Genomic DNA, 16,213 nt, shown 5'->3' with positions numbered 1-16,213 from the left:
ATAGTATAGATAAGTACATATGTACTTTAAAATCTTTAACAATCACTGCTTATTGGTGTATTGGTGTAAACCTTCTGTTCTTTTTTTATGAAATAAGATAAAGCACTGTGATATGGAGAATGTGGTTATTATAGTTTATTTTAGCATCTTTACACTACATATCATTTTCAGTTGTCATTCTGCCTGTTAAAATATTCAACAACAGTCAGGGCATAAAATCTAGGAATGTGTTTGTTAAATGTTGCAGCATAATTGAATGAAAATAGGTCGGGATACATAACAAGCATATACCCACAGATATCAGCATGTGTTTTTGCATGATGATTCAATGCCTATTAGATAAAGCACAACCTCTGACTAAACAATATTGATTGTACTTGTCTGACATTGCCATGTATTGATTGTATGAGGAAAATCTCTCTTTGTTGATGATTAAGTGATTGCCTAAATATTGGTATTTATTGAATATCTAATACAAATTTGCACTTTATCAAATTGAAGTTACAGATGGTAAAATCTTTACATACATATTTTTATATATTGAGGTAAAGTCAGGCAATATTGATATTATATATATAGCATTTAAAAAACATATGAATTTGACTTAAGCATGTTGAAAACCATGTCTGATAGTGGCATCATTTCAAATAAAGGTATTTTAGGTTAAATTTGACAGGAGGGCACCCATGCTCAAATGCAATGTGACAATTTTCTAGTTCATGGTGAGATAATATCATTAGCAATGTAGCCATTATGCAGAGCATTGTTTTTCCTTTCCTTACAAGATAAATCTCCGTGCTTAACACCAGATGACTTTGTAATGTAGTCATATATCTTCCCAACTTTACACACTCCATTTGTTTTACAGGGACATTCCATCCCTTCTTTCCACTCCCAGTGTTTGTCATTGTTATTCAGAGGGGGACTTTGTAACATAGGTGACACCCCTTGGTTCATGTGATGTCCCTGGGGTGTCACTTCATACTCCTGCAGTGGCAGAGAAAGCGGAAGGCTCATCCCGTTCTGTCCATTTGAGGAAAAGACCTCAGAAGGCGAAAATTTTATCCCATTTGGTTGAGTTTTGGGAATGGCGAAAATGTTCCAGTTATCGGGTCGTTTGGATAACTTGGGAACTGGAATGGTTCTTCCATTTTCTTTCTCTTGTTTAAGGAACTCTTCTTCCTTTGTGATCTGCAGTGGAGCATGTTGTGGTACTGCCTCCTCTTTTCTGGGAGGTTTGCTGCACATTTTACAAGTGGATTGAAATGGCTTAAGTGGAATGTACTTTGTTTTACCTCTACACTTGATGATCATATCCACTTTGATCTCCTCAGTAGTGTGTATCACATAGTGGGTGGTTTCTTTCTCTCGTCCCTCCCTCTGACTGGAAGTGTACACTATCGTTGAGTCAGTGCGGAAGTTACTCATGGTCCTGGTGATGGTCCAATGTGGCTTTGGCGATGTCCTCACTGTGTTCTCGCTGGTGTAAAGTATTGGACGCATCCTGACGGAATTGCTTGCAAGGATTTGGGAGAATTTGTGTAGATTACACTTTGAATTGCCCCTAGCTGGCTGTATTTTCACTTAGCTCTCTCTGCGTGGTTATTTCTGTCAGCCATGCTTCCAAATATATTCACTTTGTAAGATGTTGTTTTTTATCTTGCAAAAGTTTTTTTTTTTTTTGGTTATTATTTTTTTTAACTTGATGAAAGTTCTTCTCAAGCAGTGACCAATATAAGTTAATATATATTGTTTCATAAACAGGTCTTGGTGAAGTTCCTGTAAGATATATTTGCCTCTGCTTACAACTGCAGCTCTTATATTAATCCACTGGCATAATACAATTCCTATAGTAAAAAAATGTTTATACTGCCCCTCAGTGTAATTTCCACGCACTTGGTTCAGATCCTGAATTTTAAGCTTAAAATAGTATTGCCGTACTGTACTACTAAGTACTAACAGATAGGTCCAAAGAACTGAATCAGTTCAAGTCACATCAGTTCCCATAATTGATTAGAATAAATCCATGGTTTCCCCTTTCTGTTGATCAGATGGGGGCGGTGTTTTCACAGACAGAGAGCCCTGCACCATAATTTCCTCTACTATGATCTTGGAGGTCGTCTCCCATCCAGTAAAAGGGTTTCCTGCATCGAACCCGTATTTCTGGGTCTCCGTACAGTCACCGATAACGAAGTCAATTTTCACCTGACCTTCCGGAATACCACTACAGATACCATCAACTGAAAAATAGCAAAGAATATCACCATGGTGATTACTTGTAATTGCCTGTAAATAGTACTTAGATGCACTGTTTTTCAAGGAAATTGCATGAATGTAAGTGATTAATTCATTTGTGTGTGGGACAGAATTGCGTAGGGGAATTGCGCAGCATTTTTAATTCTTCTCAGAATGAGGCAGCCTCTGACTCCTGTATCTTTATGAACCATTTAGAAGAAAACATTGCCATGTTTAAGAATGCACCTGGGATTTAGACAAATGGGATCATTTCAAATTTACCCTTTTTCTTTTTCACTGAAATACTTAAAATTGTTTTCACCATTATTTTTATTTTGAAAAAAAAATGTGTGCTGGTGTAGCACTGTTTAAGTGTAAGAAATAGTTCAAATTTATATTAATTCTTCAGCCTACAATTATACACTTATGAAATAAGGTACATAATCTGGATTTTATTAATTTTAAAGAGAAATAATACAATAACTGCTCTGTGTATCATAAGCAAAATTCATGGAATTGTTCAGATATTCCCTCCCTGTTATAAAACACACACACACACACACACACACAATTTAAAAAAAAGTAAAATTGAGCCAGCCCACCTTACCTGTACCTGAGCTTGTTTACCACATCTTTTTGTTATGCAGTTAAATATAATGGTGTTATCTGTTATATACAATGTATGACACTGGGTAATCATGTCAACTAACAGGGCATGAATTTGTATGTATATGTATAACCACAGTAAATATATATAGAAGAGATGCAGCCATTCATATGTTTTGAGAAAAAACTAGAAATGTGGGTGTCATTATTCCTGAAGCATTAAAATCAATTTGAAAACATGGCAGGTAAGAAAGGATGACAAATGATGTTATTTTGTTTGACCTAATGTTTAAAACAACATGTAAAACATAAATATAATATTTTTTTCTTTTGCTAAAATAATTGAACTTGAGAATACAGACGTTTACCAGGGAATCCAAAAGTTTACCTCACATTGAAACTTGCATATCTTAACACATAAACTCCCCCCCCCCCCCACAAAGGGAAAAAAAATAAAAATTAAGACTTTTCAAATGTCCTGCTAATGTAAACATATTTTTGTGTAGCATTTTTGCCAGGATACCAAAACAGTTATACCTAAGAAAGATCAATTTGGTCAGTTATGATAAGCCTGTGCAAATAACATTTATATATATATTTTTACTTTGTGATGACTAAGAATCTGAAGACCCTAAATTTTAAACAAATAATTCTTTTAGGTGGTGTAGGTGTGACATTCTATGCTTCCCTGCTGGTTATTGAGCTTTTTTCCTTAATACCTTTATTTTTGTGCACATGACCTGACAACATCGTGACAGGAAAATGGATAATGTGAAATGTGCTTCTTCTGTTTGAGAACAAAGGTACTCCTACTCTTTTCCTATCGTAACAGGGTGTTGTAAGTTTTGCATGTTAAACTTTTTAAAAAATTTGAATGACATTTGCAACATGAAAGTGTCACCCTGCCTTTGTACACGTTTTCTGGAATATAATCTTGTCACTGTATTTTGATATCATGTTATTATTTCCTCTCCTACATGGGTAATTAGATAAGTCATTAGACTAAGTGTAGAAATAAAGGCAAGAAAGAAACCGTGAGAAAAAGACTTATTCAAACGGGCATACTTACAAATGAACTTCCCAGTTTAATGCACTTTTTTGTGTGCATTATCCTCTATTCCAAAAATGGTGGAATTTGTTTGAGTTTTGTTTTCTTTTCTCCCAGAATGATTGAATCTCATCAAGTCTTAGAATGATAAAAAGATCACATTGTTTATACTATATTCCAAGTATGATGAAATCCTTGGAATTAAACATCCTTTTTTTCTCAGAATGATGGAAGTTCATTGAGCATCTAATACATATTCCTAAAAATAATAAGAGTTCATAGATCCTATATATCCAAGCTGAGCATGATGGAAGCTCATTGATAATATTTTGCCTGTAGGTGGTATGCACATATGTTTCACTGGGATTTAAAAACCTCTTACAGCTGTGAGAAAATATGCCACCTTTACATGTATCTCATAAAAGTTCTCTTATGCCCAGCTTGTCTTTTTCTTTTATGTCAACCTGTTACTTGTATGAAAATCTTTATTTTATGAGTGGGGGATTATTTTCATGTACAGTGATGGACTTCTTTCACCATAGCAATACTGTCTCTAGCGTAGGCTATGTGCAATAAATTATGTTTGCCCTGGGCTGTACATGAACCTTTTCTGAGGAGAAATAATGAATTATAAAACATTTATCATCTTGTGTCATCTTTTTTATTATTGGTAAGCTTGAATATGAAGAAAAAGATATCATTTTTACTATCATATGCTGAAGGTACTATCAAAAATGCTTTTGCGTTTTTCTGTTAAGAAGATCTTGAAAAATATGATCGATCCTCTCCTTTGTAAATAAAATGGCTAACCAGCTGGGGGTCATTTGTCAGAATAGGTGGCTAGGGCACAGGTAAAGGGTAATTAGCTCGATAAGAGGTCCAGACCTTTAACATTGGATGCCTGCATACATGTTAATGTTTGGGAACTAAATTTTAGATTTTCTTGCCTTCACTACTGTCGTCCTAAAACATTATCTTGATGGAGATCAAAGGCCTTAACAACTTGGAGGAATTGATTTTTGCATCTTTTCTGAGATGAATCATATGACAAGAAATAGATTGAATTTAAAAAAAAAAAGGTAATGGTGAATGAATTATGACAAATTCATTCATTGTGGCCTTAAATCCCAGAAAAGGCAAAATTGGCAAATTTGGTTAAAGAAATTAAGCTGTTTATGATGAGATAACATTTATTGCAGTAAGCACCATGCTTATAATATGTAGTTATGTACGTGGATGCTTCAATTCTCTGAGGAAAAAACATCTGTCTGGATCAATAATCTGATGTAAGCTGCTGTAATACAATAAGAGGTGGCACTGCACCCTTCCTAAATAATGTATTAATGATTAAGTCTGTTGAGGAAAAAGACAAGGTTTTTTTTATATATTTTGTGTTGTTTTGTAAAATTTGGTAGAAAAGATAATTTAAGTATAGATAATTTGTATTATAATTAGGATTACTGAGATGACCTGTGGATTGTTTGGGTTTCTGTATTGAAGTATTTGATGATTAATCAGTCTGCTTGTACCTAGCTTATACACAAATACCAGACAGTGTGGGAGGATTAGTACCTGACCTATTCAAAATTAGATAATTAAAAAATTAGACATCTAAATGAGCATCATGCCCTTAGTTACATCTTGGTGCCTTAATTAAATCTGAATATTTGTTAGCAATAATCCTGATTAATTACATATCCTTATGAACACCAAGTAAGACCATTATGGTGATAATATAAGAAATTACCTGTAAGTGATCAGTTGTTACAGTAGTGTGTCATCCGTCCAGACCTACCACGTACGTTCTCTCTCCATGTTGTCATAATAAACATGTTTTGGACGTCATATTGTTACCAGATAAAAGAGCAACTCATGCCTGTAGAGCTTAGGGCTCCAAACTGGGAGTTGCCTGTTATACATGAGCTTATAAGATTATTTGAGGAGAAGGAAAAAAAAAGAGGAGAGGAAGGTTAATCCATTGACTTGATGTCAAGTGTAGGAAAAAATAGCTGCGTGACTGCTTTTCAACATAAATTGAATGGCAAGCTTGCGTAATGTTTGCCACATATCTGTTGCACACAGCACCACTTATTCTAAACAGGTTTTGATGCTGTTTTCCCCATCTGGTTTTAAAGCTTAAGCTTTTTAGGGGGGAATTCAATTTATATGATCTTGACTGAGTGCCATAAATCCTTTGAAATATTTTTTATTGTGATGATTGAGATTAGATATAGAGTGACATAAGGACAATATGAATTGAAAAAGCATAACTAAAACGAGATTTTTTTCACCTATACTTTAATCCTAATGACTTAGTGATAATTTATTTAATATACAATTAGCAGCATTTTCCTTAGGGATGCTTTACTTGTTAAATCAGCCCATTAACAGAAAAAAGAATAATAACCCTATTATGGGAAAATTTGTTTTCATGCAGAAATGTCTTGATGTATACGCCAGCTCCTTAATTTCTGTTTGTAAACCTAGATGGTAAAATTAATAGCTTACTGATTTAGCTATTTTCAGTAAATTAAATGTCCTTTTGTTTTTTTCTTCTGCTTATCTTATGAGAAAAGATACAATGAAAGTACTGAAGCATTCACAGAAAGCATGCAATATTTAGCGTACATTTTGGATATCACATACCTTGTAAACAGAGGTTTGTTCAGCTATCAGTACTTAACAACTTGGCTGTAGGGGATTCTGAAACCCAGCTTTCCCCATTACTGGTAATCATTTCTCTTCATCATCTCATAGGGACAATTAAAAAATATCCTGATCTTTGTTTTCTATGGTCTGCCCTGTTGTTTTCTTGATCCTATACTAACACATGCAATATGTGGCTGGCCCAGCATGAGTGTGTTGTGTGCAGGGGAGGGCACTCTATGTTTATTGGGGTGGGGGTCCAGCCATAAGTTCACTAGAACTGTGTTCAGGTTGGCAGGGATATATCTGTGATGAATTTGGTGACATTTTTCAACAAAAGTAAAAATTGTAAGAGTCCTTTCTTTATGTTTTTAGATTTTTACTTACATTCATAACAAAACAAATTATTTTCAACCCAGAAATTCTGGTGGAATTTATATGATTATCCTTCAGCTTGCTTTCTTTTCTTATTATTTATGTTATAATTTCAAGACTGCCCACTTTTCCCCTTCACCTAAGGTTCTATTCCCATAGATTTTAGATCGATCTATCCCCGCGGGGAGTCTCACTAGATTACTTTCAGATAATCCGACTTAAATGTCCGTCCCGCCTACTACAAGCTGTAAGGGTGTAATTAACTTTCGTGTCCGCCCGGCTGACAGCTATTTAGCGTGAACCCCCAGGGAGTTAGGTCGATCTAAAGTAGGTCGATCTAAGCTATGGAAATGGGGTGTAAGTGTGTGAAGTAGAACATAAAGATGGACATTTTTATGACCTAAGAGCATAATATCAATCCTAATGCTATGGATCCCCCTCCCCTGCCCCCAGTCCTGGTGCTATGGATTGCCCTCCCTGGGGTCAGTATTACACATAATGCCAATATATCACGCTGCATACTAGCCATTAAGGAAGAAAAATGTCCATTCTCTTCCTTCTCTTGGGTGCCTGGTCAGTTCTTAAATGAAATGACCCAATTTTATCAAGTTCAACAGCTACTGGGATCATTTCTATTGATTATTATGATTAACATTATTATTAAGTTGTGATTTTTGGCCCTGTTTATGGAAGGAAATAACACGATGTGTTTTGATGCATTAATTTGATAATGTTGCTATAGGAAAGATTGTTGATACTGTGTGTTTGGGAGCTATTTCTAAGTTGACTGGCATTGGTGTACCATGTTATGTTTATAAACTGGGGTTGAGACGTTACATATATACCATGTATTTGTATGGACATTTCTAAAGACAGTATTTCCTTCATTGGTGATGTATGGCATAATGATTGAATTGTAAATAAAGATAACAGGAATGACTAATTATTGAATAATATGGTTGTACAGGTGTGTGTATGAGAGTTCAAGTTCATGCCAACGTCGTTCTCAAAATGTTAAAATGAATTTTGATATTCTGCAGTACATTAGTTGTGACTCAGATATCTGGGTTTATTTTCTATTTGCACATCATAGTTAACCATATTGCTTTGTAATATATATGCTTTTGACTTGTTCTTTCCTTTGAAGACCAGGTATAAAGCAAAGGGATACAATTCTTTTGCATGTGCTTTGGCACACGGCTTCTTTATTTTTTCCAGTGACTCAGTTGTGGTGCCAAAAAATGTTAACCTTTTTCTTTAAGTTCCTTAGTTACGATTTAACCTTCATGTATTTTTTAGAAACTATAGTGTAAAGAACATGTCAGTCTTTAAACTAAAAGTGTCCTCGAATGAAGACCAATTTGTACTTAAAAATAGCATGTAAGAACTAGTTGGAATAGTGTTGTAAGTTAAAAAAAATAAGATAAATAAATAAATAAATAAATGAGGTACATTTTGAAATAGGCAAAACAAAACCAATTTATGGCTAGATAAGAATTTTAAAATATCATTTAAAAAAAGATGTCACGGTGGTAATAAGTCATCTTACTTGTACTTGGTTTGTGAATATTATCATCCAGTCCTGAGACATGGGTGAACAGTTGCCCATCAATAGGGTAGGGAAAGTCGCACTCCTGACCATTGAATGTGAAATACCAGCGCCTACAGGCAGCGCCGCCATATGCTGGGGCTGCTAGGCGCAGGTCGCCATTCCATGTCACCCGCAAATCGGAGGTGGAGTGCAGTTTGATAAAGTTGGCACTCTAGAAAATGAAATGAGATAAAAACTGAAGTGTGTACTATGAAGCAAACTTGGTTTAGGATTTTCATGAAAAAAAGTTATACACTTTGAAAGTAGATAAAATAAATAGATAAAATGATTTAACATTGATTATTCTGTTATGCAATATTTTGGTTTTTATTATATTTTCTATAAAGTTTTTATATATTCTTTGGGTACTCATGAAAAACAATTCATGAAATATTAAGTAAAACTTTTCCCTGTGCATAAACATAGGCTATAGATAAAAACACAGGTTGCATTTAAATTAAATACATTACTAGATCAAGGGTATGTTTTACATAAAAAGCTAGGAAAGACAAGATAGAAGTGAAACATAAAGTACACTCTTAATCTATTATTATAATAATTACCATTAAAACTCCTTCATGTTTGTTAGAATTCAGTCCTCTCCATACAAATTGTGTAATGCTCCTAAGTGGGCATTCTCCTGCTTGTCCTTTCATTCCAACAAGCCCTGAAAGTACATTGTACTCTTAAGTTAAACGCATATTCTTCTAGGAATAAACTATTAAAGTAAAGCATTTAATAACATTTTGTGTGAGTAGGTTCACACATACACACACGTTCACATGGATGCATGCATGCATGCACACGCGCACGTGCACACACACACACACACACACACACACACACAATTAAATCTCAGTGCTTAAAACCCCCAGTACCTTGTTCTCCTTTGTCACCCTTCTGTCCTTTCCATACATTTTGTTCACTGCAGTCCTCCCCGTCACACTGTCCATTGCTCTCCCTCTGCTTCTGAAATGTGGCCTCCTTGAGAAATTTACAAGGAATAAAGGTATGACTATCTTATTGTTACAGTTTTGGAGGCTGATGCGTACACTTGTCAGGCAACTATATGCAACTGAAATACACTTAGAATGAAGATGAAAAATTGTGCCATATTGTGTCATAAACCATGATTTCCTCATTCTTTAAGACCGTGGCTTTAAATTTAAGAGTCCCAATGAAATGTTTTTTTCCCAAAAATAATCATATAAAATAAGATTCCTCTAGTTTACCAAACCTTACCAGATTTAAGAGCAGATTTTACTAATAAAATTCTATTTCATTTTTGTAATCCTATGTAAATTCACTAAGCTATAACATGGCCAGATTTATATGTATATGCTTCTAGAATCTATATACCATCTGTTAGCAGCAAACTTTGAAAAAATTACTATAGAAGCTAAACACTTACCCTAACTCCAAGAAGAAGAACCAGCAGCACAATTACCAAATTAAAGCACCACCAAGCTAGAGTTTTATCAAACATTTTGAGTTGATAATTCAAATAATTATTATACTTAAAACTTTTTATCAAGTGAAAAAAGAACAAAAGAAAACGAACTGATGATGTGGAAAAAATTTATGCAAATGAGGTATGTATTTATTGATATGCAGATCTGTATAAAAAAAAGGACACATCATCAATTTTTTATGACCACTGATCTATGTATGAATTTTATTTCAACAGTGAGTTGGCTGGAAATGATACATGCAGCAAAAGGCCTATAGCCTCTTGCTGCAGGTAAAATTACCATAGGCAAAGATGTATTTGCTTGTTGCCTGATGTACTAACTGCAATGAACTGAAAATATCAGTGAATTTTGGATTGGATTTATTGCTTTGAGCTATGTATACTGCACTATTTCACTTGGGAATTTACTGGTTTTATGTAGGAAGTTGACAGACAATATAAAACAAATGTGTGCCAATGTTGTCCCAGGTTAATAAATTTGATGCATGGTAACTTTTGATTTTGATTTATATAACATTTGCAATTGAAACAAACTGCATTGCTTTTACTCATTGCTTTTCACATATTGAAATTGTGGGTCATAGTATATAACTGTTAGGTACCTCTTAGATTCATGGTGATAAAAAGTATATTCAGATGAGTTTTGTGGTAGGTTTTGTATGATAAAAACGCATCTTCGTTATTGTGTGAAGATTTTTAGAGGCGTACATCCATATAATACTCACCAGTTAAACCAACTGTGAGCTCAAGCATACAAACATGCAGGCCAAGAAGTAGTTTCTTTTTGTCTTTTGATTTAATTCTTCTTATGATATATATTATTACTGATTATTGTAGGTAATCATACATAGCATAGAAGTACTAAACCTTTACCTTTTCAGGCTAGTTTTATGGGCATGTAATTGCAGGGGTACAGCAAAAAGTGTATGATATATATTGATATTTTCATGATAAGCAAACATTTTTGAATTTTAATTGTTGCAGGCCATCAACCAGAGCGTCCTTAGCAACAGGCGTTCATATGCAGACCTCTATGGCCGACTGATGACCACAGATATAGAGCGTGAGAAGAAACAGCATACTTTATGGACACGCAGAGTTCAGGACTGGAGAACACTCAACATACAACAGGCCAATGAAAAATTCCAGTAAGATAATTATGCTTGTAATTTTAAAAATACTGATTATGGATTTACAGTGTCTTTCAGCAGAGGATACTTTGACTATGATCAGTTTGTGTTTTACTCAAAGTGGTTTCATCTTGTCACTGATGGTTTATCCTATTACTGTAACCCAATGGTATACCTGATGGATAACCTGATGCTTTTCTTAATTGGTTACCCAGTGGATAACCTGATGGAAACCTGATGATTTACCTTATGCTTTACCCAATAGTTTACCTGATAGATAACCTGATGGTTTTCTTGATGGGTAACCGGATGGATTACCTGATGGATAACCTGATTGAAACCTGATGGTTTACCCCAATGGTTTACCTGATGGAAACCTGATGGTTTACCCCAATGGTTTACCTGATGGTTCACCTGAAGGGTGACAGAAATAAACAGTTGGTAGACATTGCATGTGCAGCAATAAATTTGTGTAATCTGTGTGACAGCCAACTGGATGTCTTATAATTTTTATGACATTTCATTAAGAATTTGCAGAAACAGCTGTTTTGAATGCTTTGTCCATTTGCTTGTCATTTATTTTATTGATTGATTGATTGATTTATAGGAACTTCATGTCCAGTGAGGCTGTTGTGCGACCACAGGGTGCCCAGAAAGTCTTAGAACTGATGAAAACTGAACAGGGCTCCTTGAATGAAAGGAGGCTTAGACTCATCTCTTCACTCAAGTAGGTGGCTAAGTATTTAGGAGATAAGTCAGTTTAAGTTTTTTTTTCATTGCTAGTGATAGCAGCATTGTTTTCCTATTTTGGATATATGGATGCTGTACAAATTCTTTGTTATTGGATCTAACATTTTTGACAGATTTTTTTAATTTTTAAGAATTTATAGCAGCTGCAGTTATTTCAGAAATAGTTGTTTAGAAGTTTTTGTCATTATATAAAGTGAAACTACAATTCAAGTGGAAAATTGAGGACTATATTTATTCCGTGATATCTATTAAATGCCTGTTACTGTTATTCCAGAGAGCTGAAGCCGCCAGCCTCTACCAAGACTGCTGTGTACCACTGGAATGAGAAAGTAGTTGCACTATCAGAGCAGATAGGTAAGTTTATTATCATAAAATGCTGGAAATGTTTGTTGGTGATGGGATTTTTGCTTGTTTTTTATATGAGAAAGGATTATAAATATGAATTTTCCTTAAAAGTAGTTACAGCAAGCTTTTGTATTGAAACTGCTTCTGGAAAGTGAAATAATGTACAGAATTAATAGTCTACAATGTGCATTAGAAGGGAAAATGTTTTTTGCGCCAAATGTTGCTTTGAGAAGATATTGTTGACATGTGGAACATAAATAGAAGCAACTTTATTATTTCTGTTTTTCTATTCAAATTTTTTTCTTAAAACTTAGTATAAATCAAAGTGCTTTTTAACCAAATTTGCAATTTACACGAATGTGATGACTCACTGAAAAACAATTAAGACCTTAAAGTTTATACTATTTAAAACCTGAAGAAAAATATATCAATTTCCAGATGCTCTAAATCAAGGCTACTTGGAGAGATTACACAGTGAATACGAAGAAGTGTGTCAGTTATGCTTGGAGGAAGTAGAGAAAGCCAGGGTAAGAATAGTGCCTAATTTTTCACTCACAACAGCAAACATGAGGAACGAACTTGACTTGAAATCAGAATTATTCATCTTTACATCTTGTTACTTCTGTTTATTGCCACCAACACATACTGATGAATATTCCACATGATTTGCATTCTTAAAACAAACATCTAAAAAGTAATCATGGGTTTCAGGGCTGCATATTCAAAACATAATAGTGATAATTCCACACAGTATTTGTTGTTTATTCAGTAGTTTAACATGTACTATAATATAGTCCTTTTATCTGTTTTCAGAAAAAGCTGATCAGCAGTGGTGTGTGCTCAGAGCAGAAAGCCACAGAGGTGATAGAGGAAAGTTTCCTGCCACTGGTTGGAGACAGACAAAAAATATTTGAACAAGAATTAGAAGATATGGATGTAAGTCATGAAGCAGAAAATAATAATAATAATAATAATAATAATAATTATTATTATTATTATTATTATTATTATTATTATTATTATTATTATTATTATTATTATTATTATAGTAAAATGATATTGATAAGTGGTTTTATTAAAAATTTTATTTAATCAACATATAAAGAAATTTAAGGGAATGTTTAAATTAGAACTAAAGCTATGATTTGAAACAATACTTTGATTATTTATCACATTTTATGGCTGAGCATGGTAATAAAATGATGCTATAAGCCTATTAGTTAAAGAGATGTTTATCAATATGTTCAGCAATGATGTCAACAAATGGCATTTTCTTCTTTTCAAAATAATTCACACACTTTTTTAATTGCAGAAACAACTAGAAGAACACAATGATATGCTTATGATACACCTGAAAAGTCTGTTTAAGTTTGCCCAGGGGGCAGCACATGTCTGGGACGTCCATGAAATTGGCCTTGCTAAGCAGGAGAGGTCACTTCAGGAAAAGCTGGAGAGCTGCAGGCACCAGCACGACAACCAAAATCAGGTTTGTTGTAGAGGAATTCATTCTTTGAAACAGTTTTTTTCATTAATCAATATTTGTTGGTGGCTTGATTTTATAAGTTAACACATGGATATTTGTTTGCGATTATCGAGATTTTGATTTTTTTCCTTTCAAAAATATGATATGTACATATTTTAAACCATACATCTTTTTTATTTTATAACAAGATTTTAATAGTTAAAAGAAAATAATTTTCAAAAGCATTATGCCACAATGGTGGATATTTTGTGTCATGGCCATTAATTATGATTTGACTTTTTTTAGGAAAAAGAAGGTAATTTGGACATCATCATGGACAGGATGAGACAAGATGCCACTGAGACAGCACTGAAGGAAAGTCTGAAGAAGGCAATGGACATGTTAGACAAGATCAGAAATGGGTATGTGGAGCTTCTTAGGTGTAGGGGCATACTTTTTTCAGGTGGTTACAGTTCTGAATGTGTCATTGGCTAGCATATGATGTGATTTGATTTTATTTATCATATGACATACACCTATTTGATATTTTAATTGAATCATTTTCATGAAGCAATTATGATAAGTCATACTGCTTCATAATTTTAAAAGGATTTTCCTTATTTACCCTGTCTGTCCATTTCGCCCTTGCTTCTTATAGCTTGTTTAATGAAATTTATATTGTACTTAATATATATCTATTTTTCACACCTTTTACTCATTTTCCCCTCCTGATAGCAATATTTTCATGTGGCTGAATCCCTAATTCTGCATTATTCTAAACCTTCCAGATATGAAAGTTTCCATGAAGAGCAGATGGCTGTTGTTCGCTTTTATCCAGAGATGGTCAAGGATGAACTGGACAACTATGACCACACTGTGTGCAAGTTCTTCAGTGTGGACCGCAGGCACCCGGATGTAAGTGGAGGAGATAGTTACACTTAAAAATTTTATTTAAATATTTATTGAAGTGCTGTGAAGAATAATGCATCTGTCTATTTCTGTGATTTTTTCCTTATTTTTTGATGGATAATATTTGATGATAAATGAAGAGTATTGTTATATAGTTTAAATGTGTCATTGAGAAATTGTTAACTGATGATTCCTAAGATTTTCGAGTAGATGAACTGCCAGTGACTTACTCTAATGTTAAATAATGTTCTGATGTATTTCTGAAGTTAAAAGTTTAGCATGCCATTTTTCTGTTGAGTGATATAATTTGGATTTTGCCATGCTACCATAAGGTAAACAAAGTGTTCAAAAACATTTCTCTCAAAAAAATTACTTATGTTTAACCAGGAACAATAAAATATGCCTAGTTTTAATTCAGAAACAACCAAAAAGGCAAATTTGCTCAAAATATTCACATTACAGGATGTTGAGGCGAAGGACGAGGAAGAAACCACCAAAAGTAAAGAGGGGCTGACCCCGAGGTCAAAGGGCAAAAGTCGCAGGAAGTCCAAAAAGTCCGACCGACCTGGTAGCAGGACATCAGAGGGAGATGTAAGTTCTAGTGATGTTTTTTTTTTCATTTTTCAGAAAAGATGCCCTTCATCAGATGCTTGCTTTTAACTAGGAATTGAATGGTTGTGATTTTGTTTTTGCTTTGTCAGTGAGTGCTAAATCATATGCTTTCATTTCTACAAAATTGTCATATTTGTGACTCATCAATTTGTCTGTTACACTCGCACAATTTGTTTTAAAATATTGTGCTGTCCCAACAACCAATCTCATCTAACACAATCGTCTCTTCACATGCTTCTGAACCATCTTATCTTATCTCTCTACCATATCAGTAGTTGGATGTGTCATGATAGCCTAAGCTTTTACTTCCTTGTCATAACAATGAACACTGACAGGGTGCAGGGTCTTATTAATATCTCGAAGACTTTTTTCCAAAATATGGGTGCATTTTGGTGCAGTTTACATTTTTGAAGCAAAGTTGCTGCTTGCTAGGTTTGTGCCCCATATGGTCAGATATGACGACAAGACTACGTGGACAAAATCACCAAACAGAACAGTAATTTAGGAAGTTTGCCTGTTTGCAAAAAGCTGGGAAAAATAATAGTGCAAATTTTATATATATTTAAGATTAAAGTAACTTGAAAATGTTTACAATGCGATGCCTGATAATAAGTGAATAAACCCTGCAGATACTTAGATGTTCTGTACATACCAGAGTGATAGAGAATGTATAAACAGTCTTAAGTTAGAATATGGCAGCTAACTTCCTGGTCTTATCTATAGGATCTGTATTAATGACTATGGACTTGAAATGGATAATTTTTCCATCTTGGCAGTGAAAGGGCGTTTTTCATGATGTCAAGGTAATTGTCTGAAAAGTATTTCATTGTTGTCACCATTTATCATTGGTGTCGACTACAGTGAAAGCATGCTGCACTAAGTTAAAATATGAGAAGGGTTTTTATTTGACACTGACATATAAAGACTAATAATAGAATTAAGTGCAGATTTACTGTGTAAGAAATAGCACATAAAGTTTCTGGAGTATTAAATTTCATTTGAGTTATGTCAAAGAACAACTTTTGGTATGGAA

At 34.1% G+C, this 16,213-nt stretch overlaps 2 protein-coding genes across 9 annotated transcripts in view; one reads left to right on the top strand and one right to left on the bottom strand.

Moving 5' to 3' along the window:
- LOC106172963 (coiled-coil domain-containing protein 180) overlaps window positions 1-16,213 on the top strand; it is a 49,247-nt gene that overhangs the window by 4,068 nt on the left and 28,966 nt on the right. For all 4 annotated transcript variants that reach the window (XM_013553920.2, XM_087009546.1, XM_087009547.1 and 1 more), the window contains exons 9-17: window positions 10,957-11,120; window positions 11,710-11,829; window positions 12,127-12,206; window positions 12,636-12,724; window positions 13,011-13,133; window positions 13,510-13,683; window positions 13,966-14,081; window positions 14,448-14,574; window positions 15,031-15,159. In XM_013553920.2, coding sequence (XP_013409374.2) covers window positions 10,957-11,120; window positions 11,710-11,829; window positions 12,127-12,206; window positions 12,636-12,724; window positions 13,011-13,133; window positions 13,510-13,683; window positions 13,966-14,081; window positions 14,448-14,574; window positions 15,031-15,159 — 1,122 coding nt within the window. The remainder of the gene's footprint in view (window positions 1-10,956; window positions 11,121-11,709; window positions 11,830-12,126; window positions 12,207-12,635; window positions 12,725-13,010; window positions 13,134-13,509; window positions 13,684-13,965; window positions 14,082-14,447; window positions 14,575-15,030; window positions 15,160-16,213) is intronic.
- LOC147763143 (uncharacterized) lies at window positions 121-8,599 on the bottom strand. Of its 5 annotated transcripts, none has more exons than XM_087009561.1 (2): window positions 8,460-8,599; window positions 121-2,240 (listed from the first exon to the last, which is right to left on the bottom strand). In XM_087009561.1, exon 2 carries the CDS (start codon window positions 1,501-1,503, stop codon window positions 718-720), a length of 786 nt encoding a protein of 261 aa, XP_086865687.1. In that variant the 5' UTR covers window positions 1,504-2,240; window positions 8,460-8,599; the 3' UTR covers window positions 121-717. The 5 variants fall into 5 exon arrangements, with proteins under 5 accessions (XP_086865687.1, XP_086865685.1, XP_086865684.1 ...); XM_087009559.1 differs by lacking the exon at window positions 8,460-8,599 and adding an exon at window positions 6,536-6,726; XM_087009558.1 differs by lacking the exon at window positions 8,460-8,599 and adding an exon at window positions 5,637-5,877.

The sequence above is a fragment of the Lingula anatina genome, chromosome 3 (assembly GCF_051362555.1).
Source record: "Lingula anatina isolate TDL-2025a chromosome 3, LinAna3.0, whole genome shotgun sequence".
NCBI lineage: Eukaryota > Metazoa > Brachiopoda > Lingulata > Lingulida > Lingulidae > Lingula > Lingula anatina.
Note: the sequence above shows the minus strand (reverse complement) of the source record. Positions and strands in the feature narration are given on the sequence as shown.